This window comes from Paroedura picta, chromosome 5, assembly GCF_049243985.1.
Source record: "Paroedura picta isolate Pp20150507F chromosome 5, Ppicta_v3.0, whole genome shotgun sequence".
Classification (NCBI taxonomy): domain Eukaryota; kingdom Metazoa; phylum Chordata; class Lepidosauria; order Squamata; family Gekkonidae; genus Paroedura; species Paroedura picta.
The window spans coordinates 49,836,694-49,851,113 of record NC_135373.1 but is presented as its reverse complement, the minus strand read 5'-3'; the positions used below and the strand labels follow the sequence as shown (position 1 = coordinate 49,851,113).

The 14,420-nt window shown below is 43.8% G+C and overlaps 1 protein-coding gene across 6 annotated transcripts in view; it reads left to right on the top strand.

The window, feature by feature from the left end:
• The window catches only part of PCLO (piccolo presynaptic cytomatrix protein), a 134,836-nt gene that overhangs the window by 18,877 nt on the left and 101,539 nt on the right, over positions 1–14,420 (top strand). For all 6 annotated transcript variants that reach the window (XM_077337850.1, XM_077337848.1, XM_077337847.1 and 3 more), the window contains exon 3: positions 2,102–3,379. In XM_077337850.1, coding sequence (XP_077193965.1) covers positions 2,102–3,379 — 1,278 coding nt within the window. The remainder of the gene's footprint in view (positions 1–2,101; positions 3,380–14,420) is intronic.

Here is a 14,420-nt window from a genome sequence, read left to right as displayed (position 1 = left end):
AGAGCCAAAGGCTATATATATATTATTCAATAGAGGTTGAATTTCACAATTTGGACATTCATAACATTCACATTCAAAAGTGAGGACAACCATTGAGGAAGATTATTTTTTGAAAATGGGACATATCTAGATACCGTTCTGGTTGGATCCTATACAAGAATAAACAAGAATGAAGAACCTTTTATTTCATGTAATCTGTATAATTTTAATACATCTATAGTAGCCTTGGGATAGGTTTTTTCCCTTGCATTGGTTCAGCATCACAGCAGATACGTAGCTGCAGCCAACACACATCTCAGCTATTGTTTGCCATCCTTTCAACCACAGCCACCCTGCAATCCAGCCAGTAGAGTGGTTGGCTCCAGTTCAGCTGAGCATTCGCTTACCAGGCACCCACTAATGGCAGGCAAATTCCTAGTAGTTGTTAATGATGCCTGCTGACACTTATCTGGTTGGCAGATGGAATCATGTTGGCAAAGTGGGAGGACACAGCCATCTTCATTGCCTTGCAAATAGCATCATTCCAGCATAACCTGAAAGCGCCAGCTTCATACTGGAGAGATGCTCTAGCGCTTGAATAGAAACTCCATGGTGTTTGGAGATGAGTGCTAGAACATCTTTCTAGTGAGACACTAGAGTTTCCAGGCTGCACTGGAAGGGATGTTATAGCACAACAGCAAATACTGATGCCTCCCTGCAGTAAGACCCCATTTGCCCCTATATCCCCCTAAGTGCCAGTCCATGTCTGATAATCCTAGCTGAGGGACTGAGGTGAGCACAGATGGTTGTTTTACTTTTTGACACATTCTCAATTGACAGTTCCTGAAATGAATCTGTTAGTGCAGTGGTCCCCAACCTTTTTATCACCGGGGACCACTCAACGCCTTTTACTGAGGCCCGGGGGGGGGGTAGTTTACTCCTCTACTCTCAACCACTGCCCTAACGCTCTCTGATTGCTATGGTAATGTTTAAACATCCCTTCAAAATAAGATACAGACACGCCACAACAATGAACATAAGGAACATTTTATTTTCATGGAAATTTTAACGCATGACAATGACAAATCAATGGGAACCCTGAGCTTGTTTCTCTGCAACGAGATAGTCCCATCTGGGAGTGATGGGAGACACTGACACCCAAAGTGTGTTGTAAAGGGCCGGGGGGGATGAAGTAAAGGGCTGGGGGGGGAAGAAGGCGTCCTTCGGGGCCCACCTCCAATTAGTCGAAGGACCACATGCGGTCCGCGACCCACAGGTTGGGGATCGCTATGTTAGTGCATAGTTTTCGATGTCCAACAAGTGGGAAGATACAAAGAATGTGGCAGTTTACTGAGAAGTTGCTCTTTTACCTGTGTTAATGTTGCCTTACTGTGGCTGAATCATTATTATTATTATCATCCTCATTATTATTTGGTTTTAATATACTGCTACTCCCGCATGCAGGGGTGGTTCACAATATGCGTTACACAAACATTGTTTATATAAACCAAAAACATTAATAAAAACTTAAGATGCACCATTACATTTGTTTGATTTGTTGGTCCACCTCCTGGTTCATCCTACAGACCGCGTGCTCTTCCAGTTGGGCTCCAGCTCGGTGGAGGGAAGCCTGGAGATGAGGCCTGTAGATTTCATTGGGAGCTAGTTTGTTCAGGACTCAACCAAAGGTCTGGTGGAGGAGCACCATTTTGCTGTTCCTGCAGAACTTAGGTAGTTCTGTCAGGGCCCGGGTCTCGACTGGCAGCTCATTCCACCAGGCTCTGAGAAGGCTCTAGCCCTTAAAGGTCTCCTTGGGGCATACTGGGAAAGATAGATTTGTTCAAACCTTTTGTTTGTTTTCTGTCTTTAAATGGTTGTTAACACAAATGATTCTTAAAATAGTGGATATCAAAGAAATAGATTAGCTAATATGAAACAATACAGCACTATTGGCTAAGTTTCCCTCCCACCCACAGATGTAGTAGTCATCTAGTTAAAGTAGACTTGGGGAAAGAAGGTGGGTTTGATCAAGTGGGCTGTTTCTTTTTTGGAACATGTAATGTTTCAGCATTCCTTATTTAATTCTTTCTAGCTAATTAAACTTCTGTTGTTGTTCATTCAGATTAAAGAATGGCTCTGCTTAAACTGCCAGATGCAAAGAGCATTAGGTGGTGATTTGGCTCCAGTTCACGGCCCTGGACCACAGCCCTCCTCACCCAAGCAGAAGATTCCTGCTACACCATCAGCAACCAAACCCCCTTTCCAGCAGCAGAAGCCCAGCCTGACTAAGTCACCAGAACCCCAAAAGCCACCAACTCAGTTGAAAACGCCGGTGGCAAAAGTTCAACCTGTGGAATCTCCACCTAAATCCAGCCAGGCCAAAGCACCATTGATGGAAGATAAACAAAAGCAATCAGGAATGCAAAAACCCAGTGGTGGTGCCGTGCCTACCGTGGTAGCTTCAGAGCCCAAGCAAGGTGCCCCTGGTCCTCAAGCAACATCATCCCAGCCGAAAATGATGACTCCTCAGAGATCAGAGTCTGCCAAGCCATTGCAACATGCAGCCCCTGCAGATTTCAAATCCTCACCGCAATTGTCTCAGCAGAATCCTGACCCCAAAACTGTTTCTCTGCCTGGGCCTAGTCTGGATGTTCAAGCTCAAAGGCAAGCTGAGACTGTGGAAATGAAAGAAAGTTCTAAGAAAATACCACCACATGTGAGCCCACAGCCAGATGCCCAGAGGGATCTCAAAGGGCGGCAGACCCCTGCAGGTCAAAAGCCTGCTCCATCACAGCCACAAGCTCCTTCTCAGCAGCCACAGGTGAAGCCAGAGCCACCTCAGCATTTGAGTCGTACTGGAGGAGCTATCACTGATGCCCCGAAGACACAACCAACAACACCGCAAGAAAGCATGACTGGGAAGCTCTTTGGATTTGGGGCTTCCATTTTTAGCCAGGCTTCCAATTTAATCTCCACAGGGGGGCAGCCAGGGGCTCAGTCACCAGGTCCTCCCTCTGGGTCCCCGTCCAAGCAGCTCCTTCCTCCAGCCCAGCCACCTTCCCAGAAAGATGCCCAGCAGGCTCAACCGTCTCCTAAAGCAAGCCCTGCGAAAAGAAACATCAGACCTTCCATGCCTGAGCAACCCAAAGTGGAAGGCACTCCCACTGTCAAAGAAACTGAAGGAGAAAAGAAGACTTTGCCTGGCAAAGCCACCAAACCGCAGATTGCTAAAGCAAAGCCAAGTGTGCAGGAACCTTCTCTGCCAGCAGCTGTTTGTCCTCTCTGTAAAACTGCACTCAACGTGGGCTCTAAGGAGCATTCCAATTACCAGAAATGCACAGAATGCAAGAATGTTGTGTGCAATCTCTGTGGATTTAACCCCATGCCACACATCACAGGGGTAAGGAAAGCTTTATTAATACCTCTGGGATTCTGGGATGGGAAGTGCCAGGACACCCAAATAAGGCTTCATCTGCCAATTCTGGGTATGAGGGCCTAATGAGGTGTTATGGATCTGACCTGCAGGTGCTGATGCCATTTTAAGGCTGATGTTGGCCACTGAAAAATACTGTGATAATACTGATGTGGCCCACAGTGCAGGACCAGGTGATATTGTCCCTCCTCTGCGTCTTTCAATTGCTGAAACGCAGTTTCCTGTGGGTACTATCATGTCTAGTTTGGCTCAGAATTTGCCAAATTATCGTGTTACTTTTTGTTTCCTTTTTAAGGTTTGGCTCTAGTTAGCTGTTGAGTCATTTGAAGGATTGCATCTATGAGCTATTCAGTTCATTGTGAAGTTAGAAGTTACTGTGGACATGTAAAGGTTTCAAGGATGCCAAGACAGAAGACGGAACATTTACGGCTTGGAGACACAGAGAAAAGAGCAGTAATTTGTGACGTAGACATGTCTGCTAGTCTAGGATTGCGAGAATATTTGCTCTTCAGGATTGCAAGAATATTTGCTCTTACAGGGCAGGATGGTTGATGCTTCTAGTGTTTATTCTGTAGTCATGGCATGGTATCTTTCCATATTGAGTGTTCAGCTCAACCAGGTGTCATGTAGAACAGAGGTAGTCAACCTGTGGTCTTCCAGATGTTCATGGATTACAATTCCCATGAGCCCCTGCCAGCATTTGCTGGCAGGGGCTCATGGGAATTGTAGTCCATGAACATCTGGAGGACCACAGGTTGACCCCCTGATGTAGAAGACCTCAGTCTCTCTCTCTCTTCCTTTCTACAATTTTGTGTATGGGAAGTGTTCATAGAATCATGGAGGGGACCTCCAGGGCCATCCAGCCCTACTCCCTGCACAATGCCATTGCAAGTAAAATATTGCCTTGTAGAATGAATTTCTTGCTGTGCTGAGGAAGGGGATTTTACTATGAGACACGTCCCCCTGGTCAGATGCAAAGTGGGCATCCACCAGGACTATTGTATTAAGATGGAGTCAATGAAAGGGAATCAGTGAGCATCTCGAGGTTTTTTTTCTGCATGCACAAATAGGTGGTGGGCAAAATGCAGGAGAATGAGTGTGCGTCCTGACACTGCAAGTTTTTGCCTTGCTTGTAGCCAGATGAATCCTTCCATTCTTGCCCTGGTTGTAGCCGGATGGATCCTTCCAAAATAGAAACCAGGAGCAAGATCCTGAATGGATATAAAATAAATGGGCTGTGTGAGGTGATGCTTATTTATACAATAGTTGGGTGTCCAATGTTTGAAACCTTCCTTAGAGAAATAGGAGTACGTTTGTTTCTTTAAGCCAGGGAGCTGATAGATACAGTCAGCTAATTGGAAGCTGGTCTGAAAGGTACAGAATTGCTGATTACTGGCCAAATGATACTGGATAAATTGAAAAGGCCTGTAGGGCCATGGGGACTCTGAAGGAATGGGTTAGCATGGATGTTAGTAAATGTTCTCCCCCCCCCCTCCCCATGCACTATTCAAAGAGGGAGTTGTGTTTACCTGCTCTCTAGTGAGCCTTCCTGCCACTGGCCTAGTTCTGTTTTTAGCATCCAACACAAAAAAGCATGGCCACCACAGGAGAGAGCTCGAGTGACTATTTTGTGCAGAATTCTCTGAGTATGTTTTTTCAGGTCACAAGTCATTACACTTTGATTAATTTCACATTGGGTTGGAAAAATGGGGCTTCTTCCTAGGAAGATCAGGAACTAGAATGAGCAAAACAAACTGGTTACTGTTCTCCCCTCCCCCCCAAACAATCTGTTGTAAACAAAAAAGCTTTACTAGTACAGGACATTTCATCCCATAGAAATAAACATACACACAATATGAAGAAACACATCTGTTCAATATGTGGTTCCAAGAAGTTGGTTCTCAGAGATGTAATCTGAAGATCCAAATTTGAAATCTGTTGTCTTCGATTATTTTTTAAAAGATATGAGCAAGCAATTTCAGGGTGTATTAGGATGATATATAATAGTGTAAAAGTAAAACCTGTTCTTTTATGTGTGCTCCCATATTCCTTTCCCCGTGTCTTTCTATGACAAGGTTGAACTTGGTTCCCAGTTTCTTATTTGCATTTCATAGTTCCTTTTTCACAAATCCAGTGACAAATACTGAGGACAATTTAAAATCTCTACTCACCAAAAAAGGAACTGGAAACTGCATATCATACACCCTAGCATTCAGGAGAACCAGAGGACTTCTGTTTCCTGATACAGAGCTCAGTTCTTGTGCCAACAGCTTCAAAGTAAGGTGCCCCAGGACAAATGCTCATGTAGAAACTGGGTAGAAGCTTAGGGTTGTCAGATCTGGATGGAGACATTACTGGAGATTTGGGAAGTGGATCCTAGGGAGAGGTCACTGGCATTCTTCTTCACCCATGATGAACTACTCCTTCCCCCCTCTTCCCTCCCCTCTTCCCCCCCCTCCTGGCTACCCTACACACACTATGGGATAAATATATATAAATAAATCTATGGCATCATGTTCCAAACCTTGCCATTCTCATGACCCACCTCCAAAATCTTGAGGTATTTCCCAACCCAGAGCTGGCCATCCTACCTATACTGGTTACAGGTTTGGCAACCCTAGTCTTGTTTTCCGTTTTGCTGATTTCAAAGCCTCCACTATGCTGCAATCTCTGGCATTGCAAAAGGGTGTAAAGGCTCTTAAACATGCTTAGGGTCATTCTACATGTCCAGTGGATTTGAGGACCCACCCAGCAGAACCCTAGTTCAGGGTTACCTGCAAAGACAAATGGAGTCACTTCCTCCTGAAAACAGAATTTTCAAGAAAGAATGCCAGCTGCTGCTGGAAAGAATGGATATACAGTTTCTGGAAATTATGATGCAGTGGATAAAAAACTGTCTGCTGAGCACCATACACTTGTGTGTCACTCTGATGCCTTTTTTATCCCGAGCCACTTTATCTTCCCTGTGGGTCGATCTGCCTTAATATCTGGTGCCCCTCTCCTGTGCTTCAGAGTTACAGTAGTGATGTCCTCCACTCAGTTAGATGGCTGTGTGAGCACCTGCTTGCATTGTCCTAGCACTGCTTACACAAGGCAATTTTACTGCTATAGTATTCTGAATTAAAGTGCTGGTCCTTTCCTAGCACAATTTGTTATTGCAGTCTTTGCTTGCTGTTATCAGAACACGGTTCCTCCCAGAAAAGATCCATTTGCTCCTTCAGTCGACACATTTCTGTCATCTTCCACACAGTGATGGCATTTTTCCACATAGCAGGCTTCCCCCTGGTTTCTCTGCTCCAGTCCCCCAGAAGTGCCTCCCCTTATGGTCCAATGGGGCTTTTGCATTTAAAAAAAAATCAGTACAAGAATCGGTTTTATTAAATTAATTATTTTATTCAATTATTTATTTTTTATATGAGCCTTCCTTGTGGCTCAGGGCAGTTCACAGTGAACAGGAAACCAAAAGACATATACAACATGGATTTAGTAACTGCATCAATCAAACAACAGTAACATCAGTAACATTGAGCATTTACCATAATAGATGATTTCACATTTCAACCATAACCCATCAGAGTGGTCAAATCGGGCAAGGATTCTGGAGGCCCCAGTGGCTGTTGTTGGTTTCATTGGCCTCAATGTTTGGCAGAAGACCTCCATTTTGCAGGCCCTGCAGAACTGTTAGCTCTGTCAGGGCCCAATTCTCCTCTGAGAGGTCATTCTACTAAATGGGGATCAGGACAGAGAACAAACTTGAGGCTAGGGCCCATTCTGCACACACAGGATAATGCACTTTCAATGTGCTTTGGCAGCTGAATTTTCCTGTGCAGAACAGGATAATCCACTTCTAAAGTATATTGATAGTGCATTATCTATTGTGTGCAGAATAGGCCTAGGTGTGCCTCCTTGGAGCCAGGGATCACTAACAAGCTGGAATTGGCTGGACATAATGCTCTTTGCAGGGCATAGTCAGAAAGATGGTCCCTCAAGTACAATGGACCCAGACTGCATATGACCTTAAAGGTAATTACCAAGACTTTAAGCCTGATCCCAGTATTCAACTGATAACCAGTGCAGCTGTTGGAGCATAGGTCAGATGTAGGTCCTCAGGGTGTTCCTGTGAGAACTCTGGCTGCTGCATTCTGGACCAGTTGTAACTTCCAAAACAGGGATAAGGGTCTTCATTGTCAGCCTTAAAACTGTCGAATTCCCCAGAAGTCATTACTTTTTGTCTTCTTGATTTTCAATTGTGATCCTCCTTTGGCATTTTTGGTCAAGAGCTGTTTCCGATCTTCACTATTTCTTGCCAGTAATGTGGTGTAATTTTCAGCTAATATCTTTCCATGATGATCTTTGAGCATGCATAACCATGGTTTAAATTTCCCTTTGATTGCTTGGATTGTGTGGAATAGATCTCTTGTTCTCTTTTTTTGTTGTTGCCTTCTATTTCTTTACACTGGTAATTGTAATAGTTCTCTTTGTCTCTACATGTCAGTCACTGGAACACTGCAATTTAAGCTATTGATTCTGTGTATTTAATATCTGTAAGCTTTTTAGATGGGTTTTGATAATAAATGGTCACTTTTCCTCTATCCAGTACCTTCACTGACTATAATTTTGCTATTTTGTGGGGGTGACATTGTGATAATGTGTTGCATTATGTAAAGCTGTCAACACAAAACGGCTGCTGTACAGGTGAATAGGTTTAACTGCCTTCAATGGAGTGTAGGACCAAACTGAATTAACATGCAGCTCCCAGTAATTTCTTTAGGGTTGCCAACTGGCCTGGATGAAAAAAAAGATGTATCTATTTAATAGAGACTGAACGGGATGTTATTTACCAGGTGATATTGTTGACCTCCATTTCATATAAAGCTTCAGGTCCAGCTGCTCATTTTCACATGTTAAGCCTCTTTTAAAGGGACAGGACATTTTCCTCCCTCCCATTTGGCAACCCTGTGTTGTGGCAGCACTTTCCCCATGCATTGTAGCCGTCACAGTTGTTACTGTCAGTTGAAAGATGAGCTTGCTCATATGTCACATTGTCCTCATTGTTCCCTGTTCTGCTAAGTTTTATGTAAACCGCCCTGAGCCTCAGGGGAGGGTGGTATATAAATATAATAATAAATAAAATAAATAAATAAAATCAATGCAGAACTTGGGGTGGTCAGGGCTACTCACATGTAGTTGCTTTGGAGAAAAATTGATGATTTGGAGGATGGACTTTGTGGCATTGTACCCCACTGAGGTCCCTGTCTTCCATCTCAAAATCCCTAGGAGCTTCGCAACCTGAATCTGGCAACTCTGTTCCCATCCCCATTCTCTGTCAGCGGCTAAGGAGGACCAGCATCTGAATCCCAGTTATTTGGTCTACAAGTTAGTGAAGGCAATTTTTTTTAACTTGGCTTCCTACCTAGCCAAAGATATATCATAATCCATTTCCAAAGGGATGTTAACTCTGGCATCAAAACCCACAACGGGAACCTTTTCTCATACCTTTAGTACAGAAAATTCAGTGGCTTTTTGTAAGGTGAGGTCAAAAGGCAAGCAAAGCACAGTGGAAATGGGAACAGCATCCAGTCAAAAGAGGAATATGGCCAACAATGGAGTGGAATATGGACCACTCAAGGAGATGCAAAATCAGGAACTTGCTTTGACAGCAAACCATGATTCCAGCGCATGCCCATCTCTTCCCCAGTGGCATGTTCACAACACAGATTGATTCCCCAACACATATGCTGCCATGTTCTAGCAATGCCTTCCTGTCATTTACATGAGCTCTAAGTGATGAAGAATGGCTACAGAAGGTAATCACCCCATCTAAGTCATTCATACATCAACGTTCAGTAAATCATATATCTTTGGACGACAATGATATTTTCCTGATTGCCCTTGATTCACCTTGTATCACTTGACCAGCTTGTGTGTGATCACAGCCTTAATGTTTGCAAATTTGTGGTGTAGAGGCAGAAAGAACAGCTTTTGTGCTCAGCTGTGATCAATGCAAATGGCTCTGCTTCTAAAAGAAGAATGCCTTGTGGGTATTAAAGGCACATGGCAGGATGATGACACAATACTCGACTAGGAATAAGCATGCATTTCTCTTTGCTATGCTTTCAAGTAGCCACAGGGTCTTAAATCTGGATTTCAGCTCATTGTTAGAACTGCAATGCTCTGTCCACTTCGCGAAACAGTATCATTTTTGTGCAGCACTACAGCACAGAATGGAGGCAGTCCTAAGGCATTCTTTCAACATTTGCTTTATTTTCTAGTACACGAGCAGAGCAAAGGTGGAGGCAAGAGTTACACCTGCAAGGCCACAGGTCTGCTACCCATATCAGATCCACAGAGAGGGAGAGAGTCCTGTTCCCTCAAGGCGCTTAGCTTCTGTTAACTCACAAATCTGTCTCACTGCTTCTCCCTCTTCCAGATGGTTATGTTTCCACACATGTCATTGCTCCTTTCCCTCAGCTGCCAGTCTTTTTATTAGAACCCTCCTCAAAGACCCCTGAATTAACACTTGATCCCCCCTCAATCTATATGGAGAACTGCAAGATTGCCTGTTAAAATACCAATGGGCAGCCTTTATACGGCAAGATGTCATTTTCTGGGACTCCTAATCCCACCTGTGTAAGGGGTGTGTTGCTTTGGTTGGAAGAGAGTTGGAAGATGATTGGCCTAAATAGCCATTTTTGTAAAGGCTGCAGACCTTTTTCCTTTGTGGTTTTTTTTTTTTTTGTCCACCTATTTGTTAACAAAGGCCCTTTCTGCACCCACTGTCTACTTTGGAGTGTCAGAGCAGTCAAGTCACATATCCTTTTAAACCAGATCCAGTCCCTCTTCTGCTTCTTTTTTGTCAATCCATTTTTATTTCTGGATTACTATAGCATAGTCTTCTGCACCCCAATAAGAAATAATGGAAGAAAGTGGCAAAACCATAGAAACCAGTTTGGGGGGTGGAGGTTGCCTCCTGGTTGGTCAACACTAATTGGCCAGTTTGTGGATGGGCATGGTGTCTGACTTTTTGGGTCATCACTCTGCTAGCTTCAGATGATGGGTCATCCAAAGCAGGCCCTCTGAGGATGACCAGAGTGAGCAAGGAGGTGTACATGGGAGAAGGCAGTCTTTAAAGTAGATTAATTTCAGGATGCACAGAATTTTAGAGATCAATACCAGCATCTTGAACTGAGCCCAAAGCAAACTGGAAGTAGTGTAGGTGGAACAAAGCTGGACTGATGGGTTCCTACTATCCACTCCAGTTAACACTCTACTGCAGCATTCTCTAACAACTGTAGATTCCAGGCGGTCTTCAAAGGCAGCTCCACATAGCGGTAATCTGGTCTACCTGTTACCAGGGAATGTGCCACAGTGGCAAGATCTTTTCTACCCAAGAAGGGCCATAGCTGGTGAACTGGCCTAGTGAGCTGGTGAGCTGTTCTAGAGGCAGTTTTGGAATGGATGAGGTCTAACAAGTTGAAACTTAATCCTAACAAACTGGAGATGCTATTGCTGGATGGTATCTGAGCCAGAAATTGGGCTATTCCCTTGTTCTTGATGGGGTTGCAATCCTCTTAAAGGAGGAGGCTTACTATTTGGGGCTGCTTCTGGACCTGAGCCCCTGTTGGATAAAGGTAGCCAGGAGTTTCATCCAGTGTTTCATCTGTCTCTATCAGAAGGTAAAAGATCTTTTTGTTTCATCTGATATAGCCACAATAACAGTACTGGCCCTCCTTCTAGTTATGAGTTGACACACTATAAATTGAATTTTGATCATTTTAACTATATTTTCAATTGTTTAAATGTTTTAGTGTTTGCCATCTTGAGGACCAGGATTGGGTGGAAAGGTAGTATGAAGATGTCATAAATATATAAACTTTTAATGGCCCCCAAGGAACTGCTGGGTGTTCCATTTGGAAATGTTCACATAGCCATCTGTCATGGGTCTGCCTGCCAATGCCTCCTTGGATGAGGAAGAGATGGAGAAAGCCCATCTCAAATCTTAGATGCTGCAGGAAGAAATACAAGACAAGAAAGGGGGGAATCTCAGGCCAAAGTCAGTGCACCACACCATCAGTTCTACAGAATGGGATCTGAAGCAGCCCTACAACTACCTGCCTCACTCCCAAAGTTGCCAGAGACCTTGGAAAGTTGAAGAAGGCTGGCCTGGAGAGAGGCACAGGAGCTTCTCCCTGGCAGGTGGTTGGCAGCCCTACAATGGTCAATTTCTGCCTGTGAGTATGAGTCAGCAGAGGTTCAGGGTTGTCAGCTCTGTAGGCTGCTCAGCCATTGATGAGTTGCACCTGTCCTTGAATGACTCAGAAGGTGGATGAGTTGCACCTGCCTCTGAATGACTCAGCAGGTTGATGAGTCGCACCTGTCCCTTAGTGACTCAGAAGGATTTTCCTGATAAAAACAGGCAGAAAGGGGTGAGTGAATATGGAAGCAATTTGTCCGTGATCCTTGTATGCCTACTCTTGGCATGCTTGACTGTGACCTGGCTTGTGCTCTTTGGATTTGCTGTTCTGAATATTTCTTCTTTGACTCTGGACTGTTTTTTTGGGAATATGCTTATTGCCTCTTGCCCCAGTTTACTGCCTGAACTTGTACAGCATCGTAACATGGAATTCCTGGCATGTGTGTGATCCAAAGATCTCATGGCAACCTCTGGGACTAAGTTATAGGTGGATGGGCCTCATTGGTGATCGAAATGCCACTCACATCTGTTCAAGAGCATACCTTTCTAATTTTTTCCATATATTCCAGGATTGTGTCCTGCTATTGTAACTGAGCCCTGCAGTTTCTGTATTATGGCTTTGTTGGGTATTGCCTTTGAACCCAGACTATGGTACACACCATTTCCCAAGCCAAAATACCTGGGGGGGGGGCTCTATGTATCCTTGGGGTACTGCATGTGCACTGCATACTGCATCATGGGCTAATCTTAAGTTTAGGCTTCTCCTTGCTCCCGGTTTGGTGGATCAGGAGAATGTTGTGGATGTAGTCTGTTTGGTGTAGCAAAGCTGTTGACATGGTGTCCCATAATAAATATCCTTGAGTTCTTCTATGCTTGTGCATCCATATTGCCTTGGAAGGTTTTTTCCCCCCTGAATGTGTTTAGCTCAGTATTGTTAGCTCAAATTGTAAGTCTGGCACACTTCCCCGTACTTTAAATCTGCTGAATCGACCACTAGAGGAAACAAAACACATGTGGAAAAGAAAGCAAAGAAAATCAAACATACAAATGACAAAAATGATCACGTGGAAGAATCTGCTGTTGAATAGTAGACCAATCACCAAGAGTGGAAACATATTATAAACAAGGCAAAAAATCCAGCGGCACCTACAGCAGCGTATTGGCTGAGAGGACAACCTGCTCCACCAATCGCCAGTTAAAGGCTAAAAAGAATAAGAAGTAGATGAAATATAGACTAGTTCGTGCTACAGTTGGGCAGATCAGTTGGTATATCATACCTCACAGATGATTAGTGGATATTAAATATGTCAAATGAGATGTCATCTAAAGTTGAGGAAGAGCTTCCTGATGGTGAGGTATGTTCAGACTCTCAGTGTACCTTGTGAGGTGGTAAATTTTGTTGTTGGAGGTTTTAAAGTATTGATCGGATATCTACTTGTTGGAGATATTATAGTTGTGGTTCTGGTAGGGAGTTGAACTAGATGGTTGTGGTGGTCCCTTCCAACTCTGAGATTAAATAAATTAGATAATTAAATAAAAGGATAGCTTTTGGTGACTTTGACCATAGAGGACACAGTCCTGTTTGTTTGAGGTATTCTAGACCTGTAAATTTAAAGTCACCATGTAACTTAAGGAAAAAGTGTGCATAATTTAAGATACTAAATTCCACTGAACATTTCCAAACAAAAACTTACTGCTGTTATTCCAAATCTTGAGTCAGACAGCCATACTTGAAATGCTGGCCTTTCATAGGGAAGAAGGGGAAGGGCAGATGTGTGCCCTGCTTCCAGATGTGGATGTGCCACTGGTTATAAGAGTGGTATAAATGAAAGATAGTAGGACATTGCTAGGGTGGGGCAGTGCTGCAAAACGAGGAGGACTTGGGGAGTTGCCTTAGGGGGTTTCTACATGGCAATAATTCCCCATGTAGTGCCATCTAGATCAGGGGTAGTCAACCTGTGGTCCTCCAGATGTTCATGGACTACAATTCCCATGAGCCCCTGCCAGCAAATGCAAAGGTGGATTGTAGTTCATTAACATCTGGAGGGCCACAGGTTGACTACCCCTGATCTAGAGCACCAGGGGGGCATCTGCACAAAATTTTCCTCCCTCTCACTTTCCTTGCCTTGGCCCTGTGATCACCATTTCCCCCTACCCCCAATCAGAGTGCTTTTTTACCCTCAATCAGTGGCTGTTCCGTTTGATTGACGGCCAGGGGCAGGAAGAAGCGCAGAAAAAAATTGCTTCCTTTGTTGCGATTCCAGCGAGACCGGAAACCTGTGGGGAATGAATGAAATGCTACTGGGACTTCTACATTCCACTTCAAAAAAAGGTATGCGGAATGACGAAATTCCACTTTTTAATATAGCGTTTCTGCATTCTGTGAACAATTGGCAACATTGGTCCTGGTGCGGAATGGCCCTGGATTTTGAAAAAAAAATAGAGCAATCAGAGAACTATAGCACAAAATACTATGACAATATAATGTCAATAATGTCCGAGTTCTGCTTTCATTGTTCAAAAAGCAAATCTTTAGCTGTGTCATTGTGAAGGCATAACAGGAGTCCTTCTCCTCTTATATTTTCACATCATACAAGGCCAGATAGTTTTATGAAAAATGAAAGATAGAAATGGAGCTAATGGCAAAAGAGATCTATATTACAACACTATAGCAATCTGTGCTCACTTTGGCAGCACATGAACAGTACAGAGAAGGTTAGCATGTCCCATGTACTCTCAGCTCCCGCATCGTTAAATGAGAAATCTTTCTGAAATTAGTCCAGAACAAACTGGTTTTCAGGAACCTTCAACTAT